General features: G+C 44.7%; 1 protein-coding gene across 2 annotated transcripts; it reads right to left on the bottom strand.

Moving 5' to 3' along the window:
* Nucleotides 1-2,536: 2,536 nt before the first annotated feature.
* Spic (Spi-C transcription factor) lies at nucleotides 2,537-14,332 on the bottom strand. 2 transcript variants are annotated; one of them, XM_050145727.1, is made up of 7 exons: nucleotides 14,287-14,325; nucleotides 11,789-11,865; nucleotides 10,567-10,648; nucleotides 9,749-9,842; nucleotides 7,684-7,796; nucleotides 5,724-5,832; nucleotides 2,537-4,003 (listed from the first exon to the last, which is right to left on the bottom strand). In XM_050145727.1, the coding sequence occupies exons 3-7, from the start codon at nucleotides 10,567-10,569 to the stop codon at nucleotides 3,597-3,599; spliced, it is 726 nt and encodes a 241-aa protein (XP_050001684.1). In that variant the 5' UTR covers nucleotides 10,570-10,648; nucleotides 11,789-11,865; nucleotides 14,287-14,325; the 3' UTR covers nucleotides 2,537-3,596. The 2 variants fall into 2 exon arrangements, with proteins under 2 accessions (XP_050001684.1, XP_050001685.1); XM_050145728.1 differs by lacking the exon at nucleotides 11,789-11,865 and having other exon boundaries at nucleotides 14,287-14,332.
* Nucleotides 14,333-16,965: the final 2,633 nt, after the last annotated feature.

Genomic DNA, 16,965 nt, shown 5'->3' with positions numbered 1-16,965 from the left:
CCGTGCTCCGTTTCCCTTATGTGAGGCCGCACAGCTGTGTTGCTTGTGCTGGCGAGGCAGAAGCAGGCAGAAGCAGGCAGACCAGCGTGAGTTTCTGGCTAGCCTCGTCTAAATAGTTGTAGGCCGGGCAAGGCTACCTAATGCAACCCTGTGGAAATATTTCTGTTCCAGGCCAGCCAGGTCTACACAGAGAAAACCCATCTAGGAAAAAAACAAAACCGTAACAACAACAAGAAAAACCAACCACTCCAAGTTTTTTTTTCTAATGTTTACCCATGTTGTTGCAAATGTTTATATTAGCATATGTTAATTGTGCAAAGCAATGGGATTCATTACTGCAGTTTTGTAGAAGTATTAGAGCACTCTGGAGACGCAGAGCTGATAGAACGAGTGTCTATTCTAAAGCTGTTTGTTAGATTGTCTTACCCTGTATGAGTTGAGGAGTCCAACAGTGGCTGTCTACATGCGCTCTAGCAGCTGCCTGGCCCGTGAGGCTGGAGGCTGACAATCCAATCAGATCCGAGAGTCTTGTGGGCTAGTCTTCAGTCCCCATTAGAACACCAGAGTCGGGTCTGACGGCAAGAAAAGCTGCCAATGGCGGCAGCGCTAGGGTGGGCACCCGTGCTCCAGCAAGGGTAAGCGATGCTTGCTCTCCAGACAGAGTTCGATCTGGAGAAGGATCTTCACACACACGCATGCGCGCATACACACACGTGCGCACACAGCAGATGGTTCTTCCTAGAAATGCCCTCACAGACGTGTCCAGAGGCGTGTCTCCTAGTTGACTCCAGATTAAATCAACACTAATCGCAGCCGGGTGATGATCAGCCAGCATTGACCAGCACAGCCAGGCAGTGGTGGTACACACCCCCAATCCGAGCCTTTCACGGGCAGAGGCAGGTGGAGAATGATTGGAGAAGCCAGCCTGGTGTATGAATCAGCTGGGCAGCGGTGGCGCACACCTTTAATCCCATAACTTGGGAGGTAAAGGCAGGCGAATCTCTGAGTTAGAGGCCAGCCTGGTCTACAGAGTGAGTTCTAAGAAAGGCTCCAAAGCTACAGTGAAACCCTGTCTTGGGGAGTAAAAAAGATTCTAAGAGCCTAGCAGCAGTAGCAAAAACCTAGTTATTGCTGATGATACAAAATGAACTTTGAGTGCACATTCACGCACGCATATCAGTTGATTTCTGAAAGAGAAATTAAATGAAAATCTTTTTTAATTTTTTTTTTTTTTGGTTTTTCGAGACAGGGTTTCTCTGTGGTTTTGGAGCCTGTCATGTAACTATGATGGTCTAATAGAATACTTGACTGTATTTAACCAACCAGTTACTTCTATGGGATCTATCTATTAGAAAACCACGGAACTATGACTAATTAAAGCTTATACAAATAAATGAATAAATGGAAAAGACTCTTTTGATTTCCTCTGAATTGAAATACTCCTTTCAGATTAGAGGCTCCTTTTTCTTGTTTGTTTTGTAAAAATTTCAAGGCAGGGTTTGGTTTTCTGAGACAGGGTTTCTCTATAGCTTTGGAGCCTGTCCTGAACTAGCTCTTGTAGACCAAGCTGGCCTCGAACTCACAGAGATCCGCCTGCCTCTACCTCCCGAGTGCTGGGATTAAAGGTGTGCGACACCACCGCTGCCCGGCTCAAGACAGGGTTTAACATCTAGATGTTACAAGATGACCCCTCCACAAGAGTAGCAGTTCCTGAAGAGGAGACCCAGCCAAGCCACCTGCATGCCATCTAGGGAGCTTCACGAATACAGCTCTGGGGTGCTGTCCCCTGACTTTTGAGTCAATCATCCGTGGCTGCTAGCTTTCCTTACTGTTACAGTTCAGGGTCCAACCTAGAGAATGGCACCACTCACAGTGGGCTGGGTCAAGTTGCAGTCAAGACAACCCCCGCAGAAATGCTCCGGAACTAACCTGATCTACAGAATTCCTCCGCTAAGACTCTCTACCACGTGACTCTAGGTGTGGATGTTAACATTAAACCCCTTCCTGCTGGAATGTCCTGACAGGCCTGGGTCAAGCCCAGGTCCTTAGGAATTCCTTAATCCAATCACTGTTGAATTATCAAAACTAACCAACCCAGTACAGAGAGAAAAGCCGATTACATTCTTAAAGGGAAGGCCGAAAACTAGCCACGTGTGGTGCACACCTCTAATCCCAGCATTCCCAGTACTGGGGGGGGGGGGGGTGGCAAAGGCAGGAAGGTGGATCTGAGTTCCAGGTCAGCATTGTGTGCTCCAGGCCAGTCAACAGCACAAAGTGAGATCTGCTCAAACAACAAACAAACCTAACTTACTAGAACAGGCAAATTTTCATGGCAGTGGGTTGAGCAGAAATGTCCTTAATACGGCCCGTCAAATACAAGCACACAGCTTTAACATCAGCACTTGCAGATCTGTGAGGGCTATATATAATATATATATTATATTGTTATATATTCTAATATATTAAATATATCATAAAGATCCTTTCTTAAAACAAAATACCTGATGTCTATCATCCAAAAAATGCAAAATTAAAATCAGTGTTTGTATAACATTTATTAGCTCATCCTTTGTGTCACAGTATATGCTGAGTAACTTTTCACCTGAATACACAATAAAAAAAAAAGTGCTTAAATCAATACATGAGCCTCACGTGGTAGCACACACCTGTCATCCCATTAACTCAAGGACAGTCTGGCCTAGTTAGCAAGACTATCTCCAAACAAGCAAGCAAGCCAGCCAGCAACAAAATCATTCTTTAAAACAATCATCCGATAAAATCATCCAAGCTGGCACACTCTAGAAGGAAAAGTATTTGCATAGCAAAAAGCATTCAGTCTATAATTTCAATTGATTGAAATGTAATTAATAAATTCATTAATAAAATAACTACAAGGCACACCACTCAGAAGACTGGTTCCAGGGTGTTCTTGGATACCCAGTCCACAGACACGCACAGTCTAAACAGCAAAGTTTATGCAGCCAAATTATGAGCATCCTTCTGAAATATCTTCAGCTTCCTTTGAACACCAACCCCAATGCAAACACTACCTAAAAAAGTTGTCGGGACCAAGACGAAAAGTCTGAACATGCTCTGTGCGGTGTTCTCCCTAGATGTGTGTGTCATGGGTGTGGGGTCTATGCACAGGGAGAGCACCAGTGGTGTACTGTGGAAATTCCCAAGTTCAGGCTTTTCCAGAGATGCTAGCAAGGCAAGGAACAGAATGCAGTGAGGAGCTGCACACTTTTAATCCCAGCACTCTGAGCTCAAGGCCAGCCTGGTCTACAGACAAGACAGTCAGAGGTACACAGAGCAATCCTGTCTCAAAAAACACAGGTCTCAGAGGTTAAGAGCACTAACTGTTCTTCCAAAGGTCCTGAGTTCAATTCCCAGCAATCACATGGTGGTTCACGACCATCTGTAATGAGATCTAGTTCCTTCTTCTGGCATGCAGGCATACTTACAGACAAAACACTGTGTAATGAAAAATAAAGTTTTTTTTTAAAAAAAAAATTGATTAATCCAAAGCTCTGAAAACATAGGAATGTTTTCATTTCCTTTAAAAAAACAAAAACCAAAGAAGTAGCTGGAGTGGTTTAGCTCAGGTAACCCGTATGGGGATAGTAGTTTACATTCCAAGGGTTCAAGCTGAGATATTCCTGATCATACTGGCCATACTGCGAGCAGAGGATGTCTCTCCCCAGGAGATGAGCCGGAGACAGTTTCTGGAGAACAGCTTCGCTGAACTGGTAGGTTAGTTTCCTGCGGATTTTCGTGATCTCCCCTGTCCTGGCATAGTTTCTCAGGGCTCTGGCCATCTTCTGGTAAGTCATGGGTTTTCGGTTGCCTTTTCGCTTCCCCCAAAGCTCAGCCAGCTTTTCTTTGTTTTTTGAGATAAACTGAAAGACACCTTTGGTCTTGTCGACCCACTGGATGCAAGACGCCATCTCCGAGTCACACAGAGATTCGAAAAGGTATTCGAACAGCCGGAGCTTCCTCCTGCCTGCGATGGACGGAAAGAAAGAGGAGACATCAAACCCTTTGTGTCTGGCCCTAGAAGGTCCCAGGGAAGGACTTCCCAGATACGGAAGCTTCAGTGAGCCAACTTCACTCACTGCCTTACGAAGGCAGTTACCACCAGACCAGAAAGATCCGTGGGCCTCTTAAAGTTTGCGCCGGACCTAAATGATGTGGAAATGGTTAAAAGTTCTTTACTGTCCTCTGGAAAAAGAAAGCCTGGGGCTCCTCATCTAGAGATTCCCTTGAAGGCGGTCTTTCTTCCCAGTTACATTTCGACCACTGGTTTCCCATTATGACACATACAAGGGGCTAGAGTTGGTCCAGCTGTTAGAACACTTGCTGAGTTGCAGAAAAGACTCAGGTTCGAGTCCCAGCACCCACATAGCAGCTCACAGCCAGTGCTCTTAAATGCCATCATCTCTTGACCCTCAAAGTAATATTTAGGGAATTATTAGCCCTGACATGGAGGCTAGCACTGGAGGAACTGATATGTCCTGAAATTTTTTTTTTTTGTTGTTGTTGTTTTTTTGTTTTTTGAGACAGGGTTTCTCTGTGGCTTTGGAGCCTGTCCTGGAACTAGCTCTGTAGACCAGGCTGGTCTTGAACTCACAGAGATCCGCCTGCCTCTGCCTCCCGAGTGCTGGAATTTTAAAGGCGTGCGCCACCATTGCCCGGCATGTCCTGAAAATTTTGCAAAAAAAAAAAAAACAAAAACAAAACAAAACCAAAAAATAACTAGAGTAGAAATGCCCACCCCCCGCCCCCCGCCAAATGTTCATGCCATTGTTTATGAGCAATGGCTAAGGACATTTTCAATTACAAAGTCAAGTGTTAGTGGTGTCTCAAAACGACTAGGTAAGGAAATTTAGAAGATTTCTGTGGATTGTGGGATGCAATAGAATTCTTCAAATTCAAGTGACAGCCACTTCATTACATCCGAATTAGCTTTTGCAGGCCGTATCCACTGGATCCACCAGTAGTTAAAACAAAACAAACAAACAAACAAAAAATCAACTCTTGACTACATTCCACGTTCACCTTGAGAAATCAGCATAGTTTATTCCCAACTGCTCCTACTGTCTATCTTGGGTCTATGAACTGCGAAACTGTCTTCTGAACGTGACATGGCTGTTGAACTATCAACTCGCCAGAGCTGTGGCTACTTGCACAAGACCCGCACAAAACTGACACTGCCTACGCTCTAGCACAGTTAGGGAGAGACACGTGGGGATCCACACTGGTAGTCCATGGCTACCGGGTGTGGGGTGGCAGCGCCGTTTTTCTTCCAGAGTGTATCCATCAGTAAATTTCCTATGATCCAATTAATAACCCAGCAGCCTTGGAGTGGTTCACTTCTTGCTGTTTTAGCAGATTTTTTTCTTGGGATAGAGTCTAACGTGTAGCCCTGGCTTGCTTCAAACTTGCAATCATTCTGCCTCCGTGCTGGACCTACAAGTATGTGTTACCATGTTCGGCTACAAGATATAAGATAATATATATAATTTCTGAACTCCTTCTAGCTATATGCCTATAATCTTTAATCTTAGCACTCAGGACACAGAGGTAGGATCAAGTTTAAAGACATCTTGGTCTACTAGTAAGTTCCAGGCCAGCCTGGACTACATGATGAAAGGAAGGAAAACTCCAAACCCATGTGTAACAGCATCCCTGGTACCATGTAAGGGGGGGTTATGGCTATGTACCTTTTCCTCCCTTTTGCTGGAAGATGGAGGCTTGTACCAGTTGGCTTTCAGTTATGTTCTGCAGAGATTGATGAAAACTTTCTTCTGAATACCAGTCCGCAGAACCATTCTGCACACACAAGACAGCAGGATGTTAAGTGGGAGTTTGTCCTGTGTCCCTCACCCCACCCCCTCATCAGTGGTCTCGGACCAAAGCGAAGGGTTCTAAACATCTGGATTCTCTGAGTGCCATCTCTGCTGCAGCCAGATAGCTCCCAGGGATGAGCAAAAGATTCGGAGAGGACCGAGGGATAGATGTTAACATTTGACTCCTCCCACCATGAGAAAGAGGTGATTGCTCCTCTTCTCACAGTGCCCAGGACCAAGAGGCCTGAGGCCGGAGCCGTGCTGGCAAGCGACAGAGGCCGGAGGACCGCTCTGAGTTTAAGGTAATTCTGGGCTCACCTTGCCCCCAATGAAGCAGTCAAAAGATTAGGGTGTCGGCACAAAGAGAAGTTGGGCTTTCATTCCTGGGTTGAAGGGGACCCTGGACAAGGGGACCAAGAGGCAAGAGGAAGGTGTTCCTAGCATTCCATGTGGCAAAGATGTGTCTGTGTCCATTGGTTAATTGGACACAATGGAAGGGCTGGGCTGGAGCCCTCTTATCCCTCCACTGTTGGGCCAAACAATCCCAACTAGAAGCTATGCTCTGCAGGCGAGGCTTTAAGAAAGTAAGGTTGCCAGATTGAGCCCCCAGACAGCCCATGTTTACCAGGCAATCCTAAAAGAATAAGAGATTAAAGTTGGAAAGATGGAAATGAATGGCTTATGGGACTGGAGACGTAGCAGTTAGTCTCCTCGAACCTTGCCTCGAACCTTGGGTTTGACTCCCAGCATCAAAGAGATAGGGAGTGGTTGTACAAAGAAGAAAACAAGCAGAGAGGAAGAAAAAGAAATCATGAGAAGATGCAACAAGGCCACATTTACACCCGGAGATAAAGGATGTCAGGCGTAACATACGTGACTGAAGATGAAGACGAACAAGACTTTACAGTTAGACCCAGCACATTAAAGCTGCCTGTTGAAATACCTACATAAATAAATACCTATATAAACCTGAATACTATTCATCTCTAAAAAAATGACAAAATTGCAGAAAATGGACAGACTTGGTATGTATAATATACGGTCACACAATCTCAGAAAGAAAAACCTACACGTGCTCCCTCATACGTTTGATTCTAGCATGCATATATACACATACATATGTGTCTACATGTCCATGTAGGTACAATATAACGTAAGGGGAATGATAAAGGGTGATGCAGGCAGGTAATGGATGACTCATGAAAGAGGATTTTTTAAAAAGATTTATTATGTTCTGTCTACATGTATCCCCGCACACCAGAAGAGGGCACCAGACCTCAGTACAGATAGCTGTGGTTGCTGGGAATTGAACTCAGAACCTCTGGAAGAGAGGGCAGTGCTCTTAAACTCTGAGCCACCTCTCCAGCCCCATGAAAGAGGTAATTGCTTTTCTAGTTCTAACTCTGCTGTGGATTTTAAATGTCCCCTAAGACGACATTGTCCAGGGCTGGGCCAGGGCCTCCGGGCCCTGTGAGAGGAGAAAGGAAAACAGCAAAACACAAACAAAGAAAGACAAGGAGTGTCGCAGCTTTGAGAACGGAGGAGGAAAAAACGCACAGCTAAAACAGTTGACCCCACAATGTTCAGATGTCTATGGTGGAAGTCTCGCCCAGGAGAACATGTTCTGTTTGTCCCTTCCGTATAGCAGGGGCACCGATGACTGTGCCAGAGTTTTCAGGACTCTTTAGGACTGGCTTCCTCTGCTCTCCGCATCTGATCTGAGGTTCTCCTAGCTCTCTGCTGCTGGCGAGCTCGCTCTTCCGTTTGTGCTTGCTTTAAACATAAGCCCAAAGCACAGCTGTGCCTAGCAGTTTGTCCCAAGCAACTTACTCACCGTCAGACTCCTCCAGTTACAGGTGGGTTCTTCTGGGTGCACAAACCCGCAGCAACTGGGGCTGCCTCTGATGTGAGGATACTGGTTGACGAAATTCATGTAATTTTTGTGATCTAAAAAAAGCAGAACAGAAAGACATTTCATTTCACGAGTCCAAGTTTACAAGCACACATTGGGGTTTTGTTTTGGTTTGGTTTCTGGTTTTTTGAGACAGGGTTTCTCCTGTAGCTTTGGAGCCTGTCCTGGAACTAGCTCTTATAGACCAGGCTGGCCTCAAACTCAGAGATCTGCCTGCCTCTGCCTCCCAAGTGCCAGGATTAAGGCGTGCGCCACCACTGCCCAGCTCAAGCACACATTTGTTTACACACACACAAATGTGCACCACGAGCACGCATGCGCACGCGCGCGCGCGCGCGCGCGCGCGCACACACACACACACACAGAGGTATGGAAGCGGCTCAAGGTGACACATATTCTATTGATTTGCCTTATGGAAATATATTCCATGTACCTAAAGTACCACACTGTTCAAGTCTTGTAATTCCCTGTGATACTATATATAATAAACTCAATAGATGATATATTGCATCTTATGTAGGTCAAAGAATAAGACCAACTATAGAATAAATGAAGAAGGATAAAAATTTGTATTCTTCCACACAGACTCTTGGGTGAGTGGAAGACCTGAGAGACATAGCAATGAAGAAGCTTTTTCTGGGCTGGGGAGGTGACCCAATGAACAAGGCACTTGCCACATAAATGTAAAGACCAGAGTTCAAGTCCCCAGATCCCAGGTCAAGCTGAGTGCATAAAGACATGTATGTATGTATGTATGTATGTATGTATGTATGTATGTATGTGTGTGTATGTATCTTGCCCAGTGTTTCTGTGGCAAGATGAGAGGTGGAGTCAGGAGAGTCCCCAGAAGTTCTCAGGCCAGCTAGCCTGGCCTATGCATGCTATTGAGACTCTAATTCAAACACAGGGAAGACAAGGATGGCTCCCAAGGTTGTTCCCCTATTCCTACACCCTAATGACGGCCCAGATAACATACATACATATGCACACACAATATATATACCATACAAAATACACCATACATATACACAGTAAACGATATGCATATAATCATGCACAGAATACCAAATACATACACACAATACACCATACATATATACATATACAGCACACCATACACATACACACTATACCATACAATATACATATGTACGATACACTATAAACATATACATTTATATGTGCACAATATACCATACACGTAAACATTTACACATATATAATACGCCATACACATATACATTTACACATACACAATACACTATACACATATACATTTACACATACACAATACACCATACACACATATTTTAAAGAAAAAGCTTTACATGGGAAGGCAAGATGATATAAGGACATGATGAGCCAGCCTTATGTTTATTCTTTTTTTAATTTATTTATTTATTATGTATGCAACATTCTGCCTCCATGTATGCCCACATGCCAGAAGAGGGCGCCAGATCTCATTACAGATGGTTGTGAGACACCATGTGGTTGCTGGGAATTGAACTCAGGACCTTTGGAAGAGCAGGCAATGCTCTTAACCACTGAGCCATCTCTCCAGCCCCTTTATGTTTATTCTTGGTCTTATTGAGACAGAGTCGAGCTATGATGATCAGGCTGCCCTCAAAACAAATGAGCCCTTTGCTTCAGTTCCACGCCGCTTTAAGATTTCATGTATCTGAGTGTTTTACCTGCATGTATGTCTGCGGATCACTTGCAGGTGTACACGCGTGTGGGTACACGTGCGTGTGAGCCAAAGTCAACCTCAGATATCATCCCTCAACCGCCTTGTTTTTTGACATAGGATCTCTCACTGGCCTAGAACTCAATAAGGGTATTCTGGCTGGCTAGGGAGCCCAAGGGAAAGCCCCCTTTTGCAAGTACCAAGATCATAAGTCCAGTAGGCTTCCTTCCGTGCCTTTTTGCTTACATACGCATGTGACCAACAAGCCACCGTGCCAAGAGAGGAGGAAATGACCATTTGTACCTGGGGGATATTGAAGTTCTCCAGCTGAATTCTGTGTCAGTACTTCAATCGCATCTTCAAACACTTGACCCAGCCTATCTTGCTCAATGCAAGTCTGTGGAAACAACGGAGAAATTCGGGGGTTCTGAAATTATTAATAAAGTATCATTTTACGTTTTGCTAGGAGAACTCCAACCTCAGCATAACAGGCAGAGCAGACCGGCTACGTTTTCATCACAGATTGCTGCTCTCTGTGGTGTCGAATGCTTCTTGGGCACTCCCTACAAACCGTCCATAGCCATAGACAATCAGTTGTGTCTCAGATGTGAGCCAGCTTCCCAGTTTGGTATTTGAAGCACTGGCCTTTCAGTCTGGTGCTCACCAACAATATTTATCTTATAGAATAAAATATTATATGGCAAGATTATGTAATTCCGCATAGTATAAAATTTTATAAAGCATAAATAAAAAATTTCAGCTTCCTAGTTTAGTATTTGAAGCATTGGCCTTTCGGTCTGGTGCTCACCAGACTGAAATTATTCTATATTTATCTTATAGAATAAAACACTATACGGCAAGATGATGTAATTCCACACAGTATAAAATTTTTTAAAGCATAAATTAAAGATTATGGAATCAGTTCCGGGTACCACGTATACAGAGCATGGTAGCACATATCTATAATCCCAGCACTTAGGAAGCTGAGGCAGAATGATCAGTACCTTAGGGTCATCCCTGGCAACATATGGCCAACCTGGGATACATGAAACCCTGTCTCAAAAAGAAAGAAATCTTAGATTCAATACTGAAGAGGAAAGGAAACGAACAAAACAGCTCACCATGGTTCTCTAATTGTCTTGGGTTGTCCTGGTGATCTAGTGGCCGGTGTCAGCTTGTACAGCTCTGGTTCAAGAACAAGTTCTAGCGAGGAAGAAAAAGAGCGATTAAACAAAAGAACAATACCGCCTGTTAATTATTTTTGTCTTTTGCTTTTTTTTTTTTTGAGACATGGTTCTCAGTCTGTACTCCAGGCTGGCCTCCAATTCGTGGCAATCTTCCTGCCTCGGCCTCTTGAGTGCTAGGATTACAGGTTTGAGATTTTGAGAATTAAAAGTAATTTTTTTTGACTTTTTCAAGACAGGGTTTCTCTATAGCTTTTTTTGAGCCTGTCCTAGAACTCGCTGTTAGACCAGGCTAACCTCAAACTCACAGAGGTCCGTCTGTCTCCGCCTCCCAAGTGCTGGGGTTAAAGGCGTGCACCACCACTGCCCTGCCTAACAAAGCTTTTCGTTTGACTCTAAATGAACAGTGCAGAATGCCACCATCTGAACTCGTCCTTGGGAACAAATTTTCTCTCCACATGATTTCCTTCAAATGCTTCACTTTTCTGCCATTACACTAGTGTGTATTGTGTGTGTGAACATGTATGTGTGTCTGCTCATGCATGCTTGTGTTGATGCTAAGCGCCTCCCCTCCGCCATTCTTCACCTTACACGCTGAAGCAGGACCTTGCATTGGAGCCCCAGAACTTGCTGGCTGGGTCAAGCTGGCCAGTTTCTGCTGACTCATCCTGCAAGTGCTGGGGTTACCAGGAAGCCACTACACCCAGGCCAACTGCCCTAGTCTGATTTCTATTGCTGTGATAGAATGCCGTGAGAGGAAAGGGTTCTGCTGTGTCACTGTCCGTCGCTGAGGGGTGTCAGGGCAGGGACTCGAGGCAGGCACTAAAGCAGAGGCTACTGAGAAATGCTGTGTACTACCTTGCTCGGCCTGCTTTCTCACACAGCTCAGGACCGCCTGCCTAGGGGTGGCACTACCCAAACAAAGGTCAGAGGCCTCCTAGCAATCATTTAGGAAAGTGCTCCACACAGTGGTGGTGGCACACTCCTTCAGTCCCAGCACTTGGGAGGCAGAGGCAGGCAAGAGCTGAGTTCGAGGCCAGCCTGGTCTACAGAGCAATTTCCAGGACAGCCAAAGCTAAACAGAGAAATCCTGTCTCAAAAAAAAAAAAAAAAGAAAGAAAGGGGGCTGGAGAGATGGCTCAGTGGTTAAGAGCATTACCTGCTCTTCCAAAGATCCTGAGTTCAATTCCCAGCAACCACAACCATCTGTAATGAGGTCTGGCGCCCTCTTCTGGCCTGCAGGCATATAAGCAGACAGAATATTGTATAATAAATAACAAAAGGAAGGGAGAAAAGAAAGAAAGAAAGAAAGAAAGAAAGAAAGAAAGAAAGAAAGAAAGAAAGAAAGAAAGAAAGAAAGAAAGAAAGAAAGAAAGAAAAATGAAGAAATGAACCAACAAGGAACTAACTAACTAGCACGTCAGTATTTTCCAGGAAAGAAAGAAAGAAAGAAAGAAAGAAAGAAAGAAAGAAAGAAAAGAAAATGAAGAAATGAACCAACAAGGAACTAACTAACTAGCACGTCAGTATTTTCCAGTTCTGGTGACCCAAGCGCTGGTCCTCCTGTTCACAGTGCGAGCAAGATTTCCCTGCAGAGCTCAGCTCAGCTCAGCTCCTAGATGCCCTGCTCTGTGGAAAGAGCTAAGGTAGTTGGTTGCCTTCACTGCTTAACTGATGGAGAACACAGAAGAACTGGAACATACTGGAGAATCCCAAGTATTTTTGTTTTGTTTTGTTTTTGTTTTTTCGAGACAGGGTTTCTCTGTGGTTTTGGAGCCACCACCGCCCGGCAACCCCAAGTATTTAAATACTTCCAAAGCTACAGAGAAACCCTGTCCAAACACCACCAAACTTTTTTTTTTTTTTTTTTTTTTTTTTTTTTTTTTTTTTTTTTGGTTTTTCGAGACAGGGTTCCTTCCTCTGTGGCTTTGGAGCCTGTCCTGGAACTAGCTCTGTAGACCAGGCTGGTCTCGAACTCACAGAGATCTGCCTGCCTCTGTCTCCCGAGTGCTGGGATTAAAGGCGTGTGCCACCGTCGCCCGGCATTTTTTTGTTTTTGTTTTTGTTTTTGTTAAATTCTTAAATATTTAAATGAACTGGGCTTGGAGGGGCAAACCTGTTTCCCTTCTGTAATCCTAGCACTCAAAAAGCTAAATCAGGGTGACTCGCTCAATTCGGAGTTTGTTGCCAGGCTGGGCTATGAGAGACCATCTGAACTCACCCCTAAATGCTTTCCATTTAAAAATTTTGGAATTCAATTTTTTTACCTTAGCAATCCCCCCCTTTTTTTTTCTTTAGAAAAAAAATAGACCTCTTTGCCTTGAGATCATCTATTGGGCCAGCAAGGCAGCCAGTGTAGAATGCCCATGCTTAGAAGCTAAAGGACATCAGCTTCTGGGGGTTAGAAGTTGTAATTTTTTTTTTTTTTGCCTCGAGAATTCCCCAAAACCCCAGTTGTCAGATGAATGCCTGAAGTGCTCCCGACTTTCATGATTTGCCGAATGGTGTAACCATAAAGGTGTGGCAATCTGGCACAGGGTTTCTCTGTGGTGTAGCCTTGGCTGTCAGGAGCTCACTCTCTAGACCAGGCTGGCCTTGATATCAGAGATCTGCCTGCCTCTGCCTCCCAAGGGCTGAAATTAAAGGCATGTGCCACCACAGCCTAGCAATGTTTTAACTTAATGCCGATATAATAACAATTCAATAGCAAGTAATACAGCGAGGTCATCGCACAACACTTTATCTTGGTATCAAGTCACTTAAAAGAAAACGTAAGGCCAAGTGGTGGTTGGTGGCGTGCAGGCAGAGGCAGGGAGATCTCTGTGAGTTCGAGCCCAGCCTGGTCTACAGAGTGAGCTCCAGGAGAGCCAAGGATACCCAGAGAAATCCTGATTAAAAAAAGAAAAGAAAAGAAAGAAAACATAAGAACATTCATAAATCCAGTCTGGACTATTAATCAATTTTGGTCTGTCTGTTTGCTCTTTTGTGACAGCGGCTATGGAGCCTGGGCTAGCCTCACACTCACTCTGTAATCCACAGTTTTCAACATGAACCTTAAACGTAAGTCAGTCCTGTCAGCCCCAAATAGATTTTAGCCATACACTAACCCACCCACCAAATGAATGGTATCAGTATTAGATATTTTTAAAAAGCCATCCATGACTTTTCGGCAATCGTGACCTTACTCATCAGTGCTAAAGCTCGCTGTATTTTGAACTAAATATTCAGAGGTGCCTGGAGTAGAAGCAGGCTCTACTCTAAGCCTCCAAAGCAAAGTTTCTGTGAAAGGAGCTTAAGCGGTTGCGCTGAAGTTGTGTGTTGAAGATGCAGTTTCTGGGGCTGGATCCGGATCCCCTCAAGCTTGGGGTTTCCATTGCCAGAGCCAATGCCTGTCACAAATAGCGAATACAAAGGAAAAAAGAAAAAGAAAGAAGAAGAGGAGGAGGAGGAGAAGGAGGAGGAGGAGAAGAAGAAGAAGAAGAAGGATAAAGAAGAAAAGCTTTACAAGTCAAAGAACTATAGCAGTCACCTTAGTGGTTCAATACTTCTTGCAACTGAACAGACAAGAAGACAGTTGCGCAGGAAACACTCCTCAGAAGGAGAAACCGCAGCAGTTAATACAAAGGGCTTGAAGACACATAAGCTGAGAGCACTCACCCGAAAGACACGCTTCCACCCGTCATGAAGTTGCGGCTCAATCATTAATGACACAATCAAGAACACACTGACAGAGTTGCAATAAATACTTAGTTTTAAGGAAGTGCTGCAAAGGGGATTTTTTTTAAAAGATACAGTGCCCACATAATTCCATTTCTTGGTGTGGCCAGTAAGATGTCAGGGGCTATTATTTTGAAAGGACATGCAATAGCTTGCATTCTTTGGGTCCAAGCAGTAGAATCAAACTCAAGTCGCTCCCCCTCCCACATTCTCCCACCCCCATCCCCATTCAACTTCTCTGTTCTGCTTAGCCTATCCAGAAACCTCTGACCTATATCTCCCATCCCCTCCACTTTAAAAAAAAAATGTATCTTCATCCCAGTTTGGGACTTCATGATCTCTCTCTCTCTCTCTCTCTCTCTCTCTTTGGTTTTTCGAGACAGGGTTTCTCTGTAGCTTTGGTGCCTGTCCCGGAACTAGCTCTTGTAGCCCAGGCTGGCCTCGAACTCCCAGAGATCCGCCTGCCTCTGCCTCTCAAGTGCTGGGATTAAAGGCACGTGCACCACCGCCCGGCTCATGATCTCTTCTTTAGACTGAAGAGCCTGCCCTGGCCTCTCCTACTGTAGCTCCCCAAGCCAAGCCCCAGGAGCCCTGAGCCTTCATTGCAACCTCCCCTTAAGACTTAAAGCCCCAGACCCAGCTTCCCAGCTTTTCCTGATCTGCCTAAGCCTTAGTTCCCACAGTTCATTCAAACTGGGGTAAAATCTGGCAAAGACACTCATTGGCAAGCCTGATGACCTGAATTCTATACCAGAACCAGGACAGGACTCCTCACACTTATCCAGCACTCAGTAAGCAGAGGCAGGAGGATCACTGGAAGTTTAAGAACAGCTGTGGCTACATCACAAGACCCTGTCTGAAAAAGAAAAGTCGTAGGCTGCAAATGCAGAGATAGCTCAGAAGTTAAATACTCTGGCGGCTTTCCCCGCAGACTCCTAGTACCTACATGGTTGCACACAATCCGATACCCTCCTCTGGTACCTACAGGGCTGCACACATCCGAAATTTGGTGGATGATCCATCCACGTCTCGCTTCCCACACCTACGATTCTCATACCTATTCATCACCTCCTCTGATAGCAGGCAAAACAGAAACGGTAACAGGCTCCTCCTCACAGAAGGCTTTGAGAGAACAATCTTCTGAGCAACCGGCACAGGAACTTCTTATAAGCTATCCCATTTGACCGGGGGCTGTGGAGGTGGAGCGCAAATCCAAACAAATTCTCAGTAAATCTCTTGGGTGTGTGCACCTTCACCAAGCACCTTTGATATGGAACCTGTTCTTGTATGAGATGGTTTGTGATGCAGATACAACAAACAGTCTCTCTTCTCAAATGCAGACCAAAAATAGTAACAAAAAAATAAAAAAGAAGCCTGTCCTGGAGCTAGCTCTCGTAGACCAGTGTGGCTTCAAACTCACAGAGTTTTGCCTGCCTTTGCCTCCCGAGTGCTAGGATTAAAGGCGTCCTGCTTTAATCACCAACCGGCTGTTGATTTGTTTTTAGTGTATCCTAAGCACCATCAAATCTTCACCTGTTTTCAAGACATCCATACAATTTATTTATTTGATCCATCTGATAAATATATATTTTGGAGTTCTTTATTCTGTAGTTGTTATCCGGTGTCTAGGAGCCTTATCTCTGGACAAATTCTAGTGAGAATAAATGATATATTTTTTAAAAAAATAAGTACAATAGGCAGATCTCTGTGAGTTCAAAGGCAGTCTGGTCTACGGAGTGAGCTCCAAGGCAGCCAAACCTGTTACAGGGACACCCTGTCAAAAAAAAAAAAAGCCCTTCCACAGGACAAGGAACCATGACTGCTCTTTGGATAGGAGAGGGAGGGGGNCTGTCAAAAAAAAAAAAAGCCCTTCCACAGGACAAGGAACCATGACTGCTCTTTGGATAGGAGAGGGAGGGGGAGAGGAGGGGGGGGAGGGGGAGAGGAGGGGGGGGGGGGGGGGTGGGGGGGGGGGGGGGGAAGGGGGGGGGGGAGGGGGAGGGAAATGGGAGGCTGGGAGGAGGCGGAAACTTTTTTTTCTTATTCTCAATAAAATAAAAAAAATTAAAAAAAAGCCCTAATAAATCAATAAATAAACAAATAAAGAAGGACATACAATAAGTTCTGTGCTTGGTGGCACATGCCTGGAATCCCATGTTTGGTAACAAGGAAGGATTGCGCACTCAAAATCAGTTTAAACAACACAGCTGAAAACCTGTCTCACAATATGAAGCGGGACAACTGTAACCTGGCCCTTGTCCAACTGCGGAAAACATGGCCTTCATCTTTGAGGCCAGCCTGGCCAATACAAAAATCAACTCAGTGGTATTTGGGGAGGGTTTTGTCTCATGATACTGGTTCAGACTTGGTCTGAGCATTTTACATTTTCTTTCTTTTTTTTTTTAACCTTACAGGCCTTTTGCTTAGATATGATGGCTCCCAATTTTGTTTCTTTATGGGATTTCTCTGTGTGTGCGAATGTGTGTCTCTCCATGTCTTTATATGTTTCTTTTTTTTTTTTTTTTTTGGTTTTTTTTGAGACAGGGTTTCTCTGTGGCTTTGGAGCCTGTCCTGGAACTTGCTTTGTAGACCAGGCTGGTCTCGAACTCACAGAGATCC

Source organism: Alexandromys fortis, unplaced genomic scaffold (assembly GCF_014885135.2).
Source record: "Alexandromys fortis isolate MF-2015 unplaced genomic scaffold, M_Fortis_MF-2015_v1.1 scaffold_50, whole genome shotgun sequence".
Taxonomy (NCBI): Eukaryota; Metazoa; Chordata; class Mammalia; order Rodentia; family Cricetidae; genus Alexandromys; species Alexandromys fortis.
Note: the sequence above shows the minus strand (reverse complement) of the source record. Positions and strands in the feature narration are given on the sequence as shown.

Excerpts from the sequence above, each read along its gene's own strand:
- Spic (XM_050145728.1), bottom strand. Across the intron at positions 7,797-9,748 it reads AGAACTTCAATATCCCCCAG|ATCACAAAAATTACATGAAT; the intron begins GTACAAATGGTC and ends TGCTTTTTTTAG. Across the intron at positions 5,833-7,683 it reads GTAACTGGAGGAGTCTGACG|AATGGTTCTGCGGACTGGTA; the intron begins GTGAGTAAGTTG and ends TTGTGTGTGCAG.